A 12,857-nucleotide genomic window follows, 5' to 3' on the forward strand; every position below is an offset into this window, starting at 1 on the left:
GAAGTTAATAATGATTTAAGTGAGCTTGTGACGTTTGGAATATATATCTAATAATGAAAATTTGACATTAATGAAGAAAAATTGTTTTTCTATTTAAACGAGAAAAAAAGGTAAAGAATTCAAAAAAGTGTTTTCTCTAAATAAATACACAAAAATTCTATAGAATAATAATAGTATGATACATATTTATATTTGATACGTGTTATAAGAATAAATTATTATAAATAAAATGTACTTTTAAAAAGAAAAAAATAAAAAGAAAAGATAAATATCAAATAAATTATCAATATTATATATGTCATCATGACCTTAATTTTAAATGATGCTTTCTTATATTAAAGTTGCTTTTGTATCATTTCCCGTGTTAGTTAATAAAACGTAGACGTACGAGATTTTTTCTTTTTCCTCTCCAAATTGAAAGTGTTATATATTTGCTTATAAAATATTGTTATTTGTTATGTGTTATTTGCTTATAAATGGAAAGTGTTATATATTAGGCATTAATTTTTTTTTTCAAAATTTAAAATAAAATTTTACTTGAGATCATCAAAATACAAGATGATTTAAAAAAATTATATGCTGTGAAAAAATTATAATAGTTAGTTATTTTGGTTATTATTTCATATGTAGATCGAGAATTATTATTAAATATTCATTCACACTTTCTCTTAATAGCTTATGTTTATTGAGTATGCTTAGTTCAATTTTTTTATGTCTTCAATGTCTGCACTCTAAACTATAGAGGTGTATATATATTAAAGGTATTCTCATGCATAAGGCAGTAATCTAATAGATCGGATTATACTAAAATCTTAAATTCGCAATAAATGAAATCACCTAACTCTTTATCTCTGATGTGTATTTATAGATTTTGAGATAGAGTTATGATTAGATTTAGAGATTGTGCTTAACGTTATATAGGATTTGAGACCGCTCTCTGTCTTACTCTAGCTGAACGATCTCTCAATCGTATATACGAGTATACAATACACATATGATAAGGCTTGAAAAAATAAAAATTTCTGATTATTTTATGTATTATTTTTTAAGAATAATTACTGAAGCAACTTCAATTTTAATAATAAAAAATAAAAACTAAAAATGGATGGAATGAAAATCGGAAGACACGTTGTTAAAATTGAAACAATACCTACTAATTTAATTAAATTTTTTGTTATGACATTTGTTTATATATTAAATTTAAAATTTGCATATACGTAGTGTCCTTGTTATTTTTTTTATGGTCTAATATAAAAGCATTGTTGTGGTTAGTTTCTAAATATTTTTACCTTGATTTTTAAATTTATGTAAAAGCATTATGTTTCGGGTATAGGATGGAGGATCTCCACAAAACACATCTTCACACTTTACTTTAAGTTAGTTTAGGTAATTTTTGTGTTTTAGTCAAAATTCTTTATTGCTTGTGCTCCAAAACTGTTCGGAGATACTTGTTAAAGGTATTTCGTCGCTCAAGTTAGTAATTAATCTAATAGGATGTTAGAGCGACGTCTTAAATTCACAATAAATGAATGACCTCTATTTATAGGTTTTGAGATGAATCTGAGATTAATAAAACCTTAATCACAGCTCAACCATAGTCTAAAACCTATTGAGCAATGCTTACCCGTAATCTTAATTTAACGTGGTTTTTAGAGATAGTTGATGTTGAGAAACGTCTGTTTGGTCTCCTCTCCTTTTTGGTCACTTGATTAATGAACTGTTTATCTTAATGTATATTGAGTTGTTTGACAGATGAAACTCCTATCATAATCTCATCCAATCAATTATCCGATCAATTCTATCATACATTCGTCTAGTCATACAATACATATTCATAGTAACATTGGGCTTTCCTCTTATCTATTATCCAACAATAAACCAATCACCCCTGCTCTTGGATTCTCCTTAATATTATACCACTCCTCAACAAATATTCCCTCCTTTAACTTTTTTATAAGACAAATCCTCAACAAATACTCTCTCCTTTCACTTTATTATAAGACAAAGTAATTAACCTCCACTTTAATTTAAAAAGGTAAAAATTGATATTATGAAGTAACTATGTTGTTTTCATCTTTATTAAATATCTTCAGATGACGTCACTGCAGACGAAAAGCATGAGCTTAAAAATTAACTTAACTACAATGATTGAATAAATAAATAAATAAAACAGCGCTCGAAAGAAGAAAGAAAAACCTGTTGCTATTACTTTATAAATAAATAAATTATAATAAATTTGAGTGATGAGGAGAATTTGAAAGGATAAGGTGGGCCACTGATATTCTCTTCAAAGTTTATACACAACACTCTGCCATGTTAGTGCAGCTCAAACACACTCTCATGATGAAGACAACCCCCTCACCTTTTACGTTTGTAGTAGTGCTACTGTTAACGCTGAGCTGTGCGGCGGAGGAGGAAGCTTCCACCACCATCATCTTCACCACCCTCGGCAGATCCTTCTACGCCTTCGACATCTACTCTCTTCCACTTCACCAACAATCTCTAAACCCTAGCCAAGAACTTCAGCTCACCGATGGCCGCTCCGTTAATTTCAACGGCCATTTCATTTCCAATGCTTCCGCTATCCAACTCCCTGCACACTCTTCTCCTCTCCAACTCGTATACATAACGGAGAGAAACGGCTCCCCGTCTATATTCTACGACGCCCTTTATACTTCCACCACCACTACCAGATCCTCTCATGAATCTGTTGCCGCAGAAAGAATTCAAATCCCTCTGTTACCGAACAAGCCCACCGATACATATCCAGTCTCCATCAAAGACAAACCCAGTGTCACCCCCGATGGGGAATTTTTAATATACGTTTCCACACACGAGGACCCTGGTGTACCACGAGCCAGTTGGGCCGCGGTTTACTCCACCCACCTCCAATCGGGCCTCACCAAGAGACTCACACCCTACGCTGTCGCTGATTTCAGCCCATCCCTCTCCCCTTCCGGTCTCTGGACCGCTGTCGCTTCCTACGGCCCAGATGGTTGGGCCGGCGAAGTGGAGGATCTTACCACAGACATCTACATCTTCCTCACTCGCGACGGAACTCACCGAGTCAAAATCGTCGAGCATGGAGGCTGGCCCTCCTGGGTCGACGATCGGACTCTATACTTCCACCGACGAGGTGACGACCAGTGGTGGAGCATTTACAAAGCGATTATCCCCTCCAACGGTCCCGTTTCCGTTGACTCTGTTACCATCGAGCGAGTCACTCCACCAGGTCTCCACGCCTTCACACCCGCCACCTCCCCAGACAACCACAATTTCATCGCCGTCGCAACGAGAAGACCGGGCTCAAGCTTTCGTCACATCGAATTATTCAACCTGGTGAATAACGAATTCACGGAGCTGACTCGGTTGGTCTCACCTCGTTCTCACCACCTCAACCCCTTCATCTCACCCGATGCATCCCGTGTAGGCTACCACAAGTGCAGAGGAGAACCCAACGCTGACAGCAGCCCCCAGTTTTTACTCGAAAACGTTCGGAGCCCCGTCCCCGGTCTATCTCTATTCCGGTTCGTCGGTTCTTTCCCGGTTTTCTCACCCTCCGGAGACCGCATCGCGTATGTTAACCTTCCAGGGATTTACGTGGTGAACCGGGATGGCTCGAACCTGCGTAAGGTTTCCAATGCGTTGGCGTTTTCCACGGCTTGGGACCGGGTTCGACCCGGTGTGATATACACTGCGATTGGGGAAACCTTTGCCTCTGAGAGCTCGCAGGTTGATATCGTGTCCATTGACGTTGATAACGAGAACAGTGTGAAGAGGTTGACCTTGGACGGAAAGAACAACGCGTTTCCGTCACCCTCGCCTGACGGGAAACGGATCGTGTTTCGGTCGGGTAGGTCGGGTCATAAGAATCTTTACATAATGGACGCTGTTGATGGAGAGAGTAAGGGGCTTCAAAGATTGACGGAGGGTCCGTGGACTGACACCATGTGCAGCTGGTCACCGGATGGGAAATGGATCGCTTTCGCGTCGGACCGGCATGCGCCGGGAACCGGGAGTTTCGAGTTGTACCTGATCCACCCGGATGGAAGCGGGCTGCGGAAGGTGATTGAGAGCGGGTCGGGCGGGAGGACGAACCACCCGTATTTTAGCCCCGATGGGAAGAGCATAACGTTTACTTCGGACTATGCGGGTATATCCGCGGAGCCAATCTCGAACCCGCATCACTACCAGCCCTATGGTGAAATATTCAGGGTTAGATTGGATGGGTCGGGTATAGAGAGACTGACCCATAACTCGTACGAGGATGGAACACCTGCTTGGTCACCCAAGTATATACGGCCAATGAATGTTGAGATGGCAAAGGGTGGACCCTACTGCTCCTTCGAAGATTGCCATTGGCTCAACATTATGCCCAATTCCTCCTCAGCTTTCGCTGCTGCTCTCTAGTGCACTTTCTAATATAACACTCTGTACCACACCACTTCTAGGTTTACTTTTCATCAAACTTGGAAGCCATTAAATAAATAACTCGTTACTTCATTCTTCCTCTTCTCTTTCTCCATTGCATCTGCTACTACAAAGAACCAACACGGAAACAAAATAATAACTATCCAGTATGTCGAACGAGTTCACTCGAAGACCAACCCGCCACTCAACCAAAGGTGGGATTTCATCATATTAATCGATCAAAGTGGATAAATTTAAAGTATAATATAATTCTGATTAATTAAGATTATTGTAATTAAAGTTAGTGGAGTTTGAATAGTTCTTAGACACATCATAATAAAAAAGTTCAGTGTAAAAGTTATAAATATAAGTTCAATTATAAGATGATAAGTTATTATTAATTACATATTTATTATTTTGAACTTTAGACCAAACTAACTTCAATATTAGATATTACTGGTCGAAAGTAATATCTAAAATCATGGTTATGATAAAGAAAGAAACATTTATATCTTTTTGTGATCGACTAAATCCTAAAACAATATATTTCTGTAATCTAGAAAATAATTTATCAAAACCAATACCTAAATTTATGAACAAAATATGTAGACTCAAAAACTTTAATAGGTAATGATGTAGATGTGCATGAGGAAATAAAATAGAATGAAGAATTTTGTTATTTGAAATGAAAAATGGTATGTGATTAATAAGATAATATGGATTAAGAATAGAATAACCCAAAAATGTTGAGGAATCTCACCATGAACTAAAAGTGATGAATTATTTCAATAAAATGTTTATTTATACGCTCAACCCTTCCGTTTTATTAAAGTGTATAAGTACAAGAAGTTTGGTGAAGAATGTTATGAGAAGTCATAAAATGTTTAAAAGAATCTGGAGGGCATTCACGACCATTTCACTTCGCAAAGTTCGAATACAAATCCCAAACTGAGTTTTAATTTTATTATAAAAATATTGAAATATAGAAAATATCTCAGAATGATTTTTGGTTAAAAACAAACAAATGCATGTAGAATAATCATCAATAAAAGAAATAAAATGGTGAAAGCCTAAATTAGACTCAACACAATTAGGTCCCCCAATGTTAAAGTGATGCAAAAGGTGAGGTAGCATGTTGTGAGACACTATGAGGAAAGGAACTACGATTATGTTTTCCTAATTAACCTGACTTAGACAACAAATTAGATAAATTTGACAAACTAGAAAAAGTTGTTGCAATTTGATAATAGTGGGATGACCTAATTCAGAATGAAAAAGAGATGGAGACTCTATAACTATGAGAAGATATGTAGAAAAGTGGAGATGATAAAGGCCATAAAACTCACACTCGATGTCGATTATTTGTCCCAAACTCCATTCTTGTAAACAAACAAAAAATTTGATAAAAGAAATAACATAATCAAGAGAACAAATTAAATGACTAATGGACAATAAGTTAAAGAAAGACCAAAGGACATAAAGAACATTATCAATGGTTAAAGATGAAAAAATATTAACATTACCAAACCATGAGATAAGATCCTAGACTCATCAACCATTATCCGAAGAGGATAAAGAAGAAAACAAAGATTTGTTACTAGTAATATAACATGTGGCACTTGAGTCAAGAACCTAAGGTCCAAGAGAAGAAGGTTGAGTTAGGCCAACAAAAGATAAACATGTGCATGCAACAAAAGCAATGAAACTAGAATTATGACGATCCTCATACCATTTGAGAAATTCATTGAAAAGAGCGTATTAGTCTACACACACTACTAGAAGAAGTGGTGGAAAAATACATGGAGAGAGAAAAATATTAAAAATCCAAGGTTCTCCAATCAAGTGAACAAACACAAATACTCCCAAATGATATGATCCTATCCTGGAAAAAGTATGATTATTTTTTAATTTGCTTCATCTCGTAGCATAAACAAAGAAAATCAGAATCTAGCAGATTAATGAGTCAATGAAGATTTGTCACAAATATCTTAATCTTTGATAAGAACTAAAAACATTCTCTCTCAATGAAGTCAAAATTCAAATATTGACTTACAAAAACTTTAGGCTCTAGATATCATATTGAATATAGTAAAACTAAGTTTAGGAATTAATATCCCTTATATAGAAAATACACATGCGATAATGTATTTATAATAATGAGAATGTGGTTAAACCCAGATACAAATGAATATGTAAAAACAACATAATTAACATAGGGAGTATGTTTCCCTAATTAACATAAAATGCAATATAATTAATAGAAAGTATTCATCTCGTGTAAAAACCTCGTTGATTCAATGTCATTGTATGTATTCGAATAATAGAGTTTAAAAAAGTTTTTGATTATATAGTTTATATATGTATGATGAGTTAGAGTACACGTTGTATTGTGATTAACCATCTTATATTAATATATAATGTTCCTTTTGTATATTAGTTTAGTCTCTTTTTTTTAGTCTATTTTGTGTTTGTATTTTTTTATAATAATCACATTTTTAGTGTGAGCAAACAAAAATGGACGTTTGAGATTGTAGATGTTGAAATAACTACAAGATATATCTTAAAGAAGTTGTTTTCTAAATACTTACTTGTAATGAAATGTTGAAACAATAATATTGTAAATAAATAACCACATTAGTATTTAATCATGTTTAAACATTGTTTTCAATTTATATATAAACTGAATTATAATTGAATTATCACGGTTTTTCTCTAACTTACGCATACTTAAAATAATGTTTTAATTTTATATATTAACAATAATAGTCAACTTAACTGAAATATTTTTATTACGTATAAGCAACTGTATGGTTTTAATTTGGGTTAAATATGTTTTTTGTTCCTTAACTTTCAGTGAAAATTGAAATTAGTCTTTCTTCAAAACTTTGCCCTAATTTAGTCCTCAAACTTTAGAAATGTGTGAATCTACTTCTTTTAGCTAAATTTTGTTAGGTTTATTTAATGTTTCAAGTGCATTTCATGATAGCATTTGAATTATTTACACAATTTGACACATTTTTGCGTCAATGTTAATTAAGAAATGTATTTGAAATACATCAAATAAAGTTAACAAAATTTAGTTAAAATGACTAAATTCACACATTTCTAAAGTTTGAAGATTAAATTGGTTCAAAGTTTCAAAGACATACTAATTCCAATTTTCAATAAAAGTTAACAGACCAAAAACATATCTAATCCTTTTAATTTTCATCTAATTTTTTTGCTGGGTTCAAAGGAATATAATTTATTCCTATATCAAAGAAAATATTGGGATAAGATAAGACGTTGTAATATGCCAAGAAAGAGGACATTCGAGTTCGAAGAAAGAGATTTGGGAAAAAGTGCAAGATTGAGAAGATGTATTTGAAATTCAAACTTTTGTCATTTCTCTATCTTGTCATTTACTATTGTACCTTTCCTTTCCTTTCCTTTTTCCATTGTTATTTTCATGTTTGATCTTCTCTCCCCAGACAGCATTTTCTCTGTGAAATTGATCTGCAAGATGGGGAATATTATAGCATCCAAATGGAGTGAGCGAATCTCAATCGGTAACGATCTGCCATAGGTTGAATCAAAATGCTCACTCGAAACTCATAAGTTTTTTATATTCAGCATAATGTTGAGAGTCCCACAATGATTGTTATGGTTAAACTAAATGTCCGACACGACATGAATGTGTCTGAGTCTCACTCTACTCTGTAACATTGTATGACACTAACAAAATCACAAAAAAAATTACTTCGTTGCTTGGATTATGCAGCAGGCTGTATTTTACAAAATTTGGAAAAGGAGTTTGTGTTCTAGGAAATGTGGTTTAGCATCTTCTAATCATAATTTTGGCTTTGTTTTGTACATAATGCTACCAACTGTGTGATTCGTAACTCTGCGTAGATTAGCTGGTTAAGACTTTGTCCGAAAGAATTTCAGTCGAACATGTGTTGAACCTGGGCCGAGATATTTGCTGATAGAATAATCTCGCTGAAGGAATATTCATTTGTTTTCAGAAATATTCTCGAAGTGTAGGATATAATTTGACTTAGTAGATTTAACGTAATTCATATTTTAAATTCATCAAGAAGGATTATTACATATTTACATGTCAATACTTTTGTTGGTGGTGATGATGAGTACGGAGATGCTCATAATTTATGTTACTAAATGGCCATAATTATCCATAAATATCTAGAGGATGACTCAAAAAGCATACTCTCCTACCTGGTGTGACACACTTGGTAAATTGGACAAAATTAAAGCATCGGCTCTCTTAGCCATTAATGATGCTACTGAAGCTGTAGCTAATAATACAAGTTGCTTCTTGAAGCTTCTGAATTTTTTTTGTGTAAATTTCAGGGTACAGAGTGTGCACCTCAATAAAAGCAGATACAAGAATTCTAATTAAGATGGAAGGGTTGGCAACTACATTGTACAGTGTAAGAGAACCTCTTTTCTGGAGACCAGAAGTTATGTCAATCTAAGCCTATATCCCTGCTCAACTCAGGAAAAATTCTGGGGGTATTGAAGGAGGGCAGTACTTCTTGGCCACGTATTTGTACTGAAACACAAACAAATTGTGAGAAATCACTCAAAACATATCATAGATAGATAGGACCAACAAATTTAGCGGAAGTTGTTTACCTTGTGCTGGCTATATTTCTCCCTTATTGCTGGCAAATTTGAGTTAGAGCTGTTACCACATAGGCGGTGGAGATCCTTCACGCAAACACACAGATCAAAAGCCTGGTAGAGCGTGTAATGTTGCAATGTGGAATTCTGTTGCAGAAAACAGACACAGCAAGTCAAGTTTACAAAAGTTAAAATTACTAAACGGAAACAGAAACTGTTTGATATAGCAGCTTACCCATGGTTTCGTTGAAGGGAAAAGTATAAATTTGGCCAGAAAAATTGCAGAAGCGGCTATAAGTGATGGAGCATAACAAATCATACTGTATTCCAAGAGAGACAATTCCGCAATATAGTTTGTCAAGCACTCAAGTTGCAGGGAAGTGACCTGAAAAAAGAAAAACAAATGAAACCACTTCAGAATTGGATTTCATATTAAAAACAAATGAAAAACTATAGCGTGGTACCTAGACATACATGTGTGCACTTTCTTTCTTTGTGATAAAAAAAATTAAAAATATATTTTATAATTTTATAATACTGATTAATAAAAATAATTATTAAATTTATAAAAATTGTATCTTTATTGTTTACAATCAATTAAATTTAAAAGAAATATACATAACGGGTGTGTGGCATGTATGCATTCCGTATACAAAGCCCACAGGTATGGTTTTGGTCAGTGTCTCAAAATTTACTGATGTCTGGAAATAAATAAATGCAGTGTACGAAAACTACACAAAAGTGTTAGTTGATCGACAAATTTACAATTAGTAGCTTACGTTTTTGGTTGAATGCGTGTTTGGTTCAGCTTATTTTTAAGAAACTGCCTCTTCCTTTTTTTAAAAGAAATTATCTCTGCTGTTTTGAAAATAAACAATTTGTTTTCCAAATTTATGCCTAACGCTGATTACACGTGTTAGACCCAGCACCACTTACTGGTTTTTCTTTTGTTTTCATTACGAAAAATTATAGTTTGACAACATATCATCTCCCTTAATTACTTCACACATGGTTTTTATCCAAATTCATATATTTAAAATCAACGTTATAAGAAAGAGCACGATGGTGAGTTTACAACCAAATTATTTAAACGTCCAAACTAAGCAAAGAAGATAAAGGTACCTCGTCGACTCCTTGAGCAGCACGTACAAATCTTCTGTAAATAATACCGAGAATGACAATAGTTTTATATTAGAACGGCTTCAAATAACTTCAAACATCAATCTCATATTCATCCCTTATAAACTACAGTACCTTAAGAAACATTTTACCGTTGGGGCTGTCATTTCGAACTTGAGAAAATTTAGGACAGCAGATTCCATCTGCAAAACCTGCAATGATTCTGCTTGAGATGTGTGCTCCTCAACTACATATACATAAACAACTTGAAGCCCCAAAAGAATTCAAACCAAACCTCTTCTTTGAAGTACGTGTTATCAGTAATGTAACAAAATTCCTCCACCTGAGGTGCACAAATCTCCTCATATTTACTGCAAACAAATACCCAAAACCAATATTATAACTGCATTACTACCTTTGTTTCAAAGCTAGAAGCAACAATACTAGAAACCCATTAATGAGAAAAATTAGAGAGACTTGTATGACTCCTTACGAGGCAATCATCATGGAGGCAACACCAAGTAATTGTAGCCTTTGTCTGTTCATCACATTTCCTGAAAGATAACGATCAATGTAGTTTACCGTCAAATACAATGTATCGGGTACTAGTCTATACTCTTCAGCCACCTGCAATTAGAAAATTAATTTAGCATGACGCCATATACAAAATCAGGTGTGGCACTGAACTGTTAGCGGAAAGAATAGCAACATTCCCCCAAGAATAAAACATTACCTAAATATTCCTATTTGCAATATAATAATGTTTGAATTTAACATGTGTTAGCTATCAACAAACATCAATTACCTCCACAAGCCAGTCAATCAATATTGCACGCATACTGGGGTTTATGTCCTTCTGAATTCTCTCCATGAAGTCTGTGGAAGGCCTTTTCTTTGCCTAATATTTCAAAAACCGGAAAAGATTAGACCAATACCAGATTCTAAAATAAAAATTTTAATAGACACACTGGACGTGCTTATTCTGATCATAAAACCAAAAAAAAACAGAGCTCACTGCATATATTTTTCAAATGTAGCTTAACTTTACCTCAGATGCACGAAGGTGCTTGTAGATATCACAAGCAAAGGATGCACAGAGCTGAGGATCAGCGTAATTGTTATCAACATTGACAAACTTGTCCCCTTTTTCCAACTCAACAAGTATGTCTCTACTACAAATGTTGCCTGCAAACACAACAATCAATATCAACAAATTAGAAGCCATACATTTAATTAAAAAAACAGACTAAATAGTTATATTTCTAGTAGAAGTGAACAAAATGAAACCTGATTCGGTAGAATCAGATATGTTGAGATTGCTGAAAGTTTTCCTCTCAATTGAATCAACAGCCGCCACATCACTATTGTCCACATATTCAATGTCAGGGCTCTTGAACGAATCACAAGAAGACATCGACTCATCCATAGAAACCGACATTGCATCTGATTTACAAGGTGAAACATCGAGCACCGGAGGCGGAACAGTAACAGTGACAACAAGTGGAGGAGGAGGAGCTTCGTTCCTCGGAGGGAGAGAATTAGCCTTGGGAAAAACAACCGCATTAGTAGGTTTGACATTCACCAGCGTGGGCCTTTTGTTGCCTGAGAAGGGCGGAACAACCTCTTTCTTCGTCTTCGCGAGTTTAGCTGCGCACGGGACCTAGCAATGCGAAATTCGCAAGAAGCAACAGTTAGTGATGTTTGCGGAGTATTAATTTTGCAGAATTAGTTGAAAGATTGAATTAGTACCGAAGAGGACGAGTTCCGGTGAGCGACGGTGTTGGTGAGGTTAGAGAGAGGTGGACGCTTCTTTGGCACGTTTGTAGGAGCCGCTAAAGAGGATGAGGTGGAGGAGGAAGAGGTGGTGGATGCATGGCGCTTCGCCAAAGACGACGTCGTCGAGGAGGAAAACGACGAACGACGATTGTGTGTGGTCATTTTGAATTTTGGCTTCCCTGCCTCTTGCTGTGTACAAGATTCAAGAAGGAGGCAAGAAAGAGAACGTTACTGTCTTTTGTGCTTTAAGCTTCGAATGCTTCTTTGTTTTCGAGAGACTTTAGCAGCGAAAAGAGAGAGAGAGAGAGAGAGAGAGAGAGAAGGTGTGCGCGAATGTGAGTGAAATAAATAGAGTGAATTTATTTATACAATTTAATAATGAGGCGGGGAAGAAGAAGGTTTGAAATGGGGAAGCATCTGGACCGTAGATCAGGGCTTGATGAGGAGCGGGGGGCGCACATGCGGGCCCCGCTTCTGCCTATGTTTTCAAATTCGTTTTAACAGCGCTCTGCCGTTCTGTGATCTGATTGGCTGCCACGGCCACGTAAGCATGGAGAGAAGCAGAGAATTGGAGCTTTGGGTTTGAATTTGAATTCAAACGGTCACTGGATCTGTCGTTTGCAACTAGCGGACCCAAACCAGTCCCAATTCCCAACCATGATCGTGCAAATTGTTAATGAAAAATTTTCCAATTCTGCTCCACATTTCAAAATTCTTCTTCAAAACACCATTTAAAACTTACCTTATTCAATGGAACAAATACTATATTTAACACGATAATAATGCCATTTTTTGGACGTAAAATGTTGAATCACAGCTATTGAATTTGGTAAGAAATGTTAACGAGTACCACGAATTAGTACTGATATTCGTGATTTGGAGGAATGTGCTAGAAAATCAATTTCCATGATGCCTCTTGAAAAATAACT

General features: G+C 35.3%; 2 protein-coding genes across 2 annotated transcripts; one reads left to right on the forward strand and one right to left on the reverse strand.

Moving 5' to 3' along the window:
- Positions 1-2,264: 2,264 nt before the first annotated feature.
- LOC108332085 (uncharacterized) lies at positions 2,265-4,503 on the forward strand. Its single transcript, XM_017567192.2, has one exon. It carries the CDS (start codon positions 2,314-2,316, stop codon positions 4,408-4,410), a length of 2,097 nt encoding a protein of 698 aa, XP_017422681.1. The 5' UTR covers positions 2,265-2,313; the 3' UTR covers positions 4,411-4,503.
- A 4,154-nt stretch (positions 4,504-8,657) lies between these two features.
- On the reverse strand, positions 8,658-12,250 carry LOC108330764 (cyclin-A1-1). The gene is made up of 11 exons (XM_017565307.1): positions 11,902-12,250; positions 11,440-11,812; positions 11,201-11,337; positions 10,958-11,050; positions 10,646-10,779; positions 10,448-10,523; positions 10,288-10,364; positions 10,156-10,189; positions 9,269-9,418; positions 9,046-9,180; positions 8,658-8,962 (listed from the first exon to the last, which is right to left on the reverse strand). The coding sequence occupies exons 1-11, from the start codon at positions 12,088-12,090 to the stop codon at positions 8,900-8,902; spliced, it is 1,461 nt and encodes a 486-aa protein (XP_017420796.1). The 5' UTR covers positions 12,091-12,250; the 3' UTR covers positions 8,658-8,899.
- Positions 12,251-12,857: the final 607 nt, after the last annotated feature.

The sequence above is a fragment of the Vigna angularis genome, chromosome 4, assembly GCF_016808095.1.
Source record: "Vigna angularis cultivar LongXiaoDou No.4 chromosome 4, ASM1680809v1, whole genome shotgun sequence".
NCBI classification, from domain to species: Eukaryota; Viridiplantae; Streptophyta; class Magnoliopsida; order Fabales; family Fabaceae; genus Vigna; species Vigna angularis.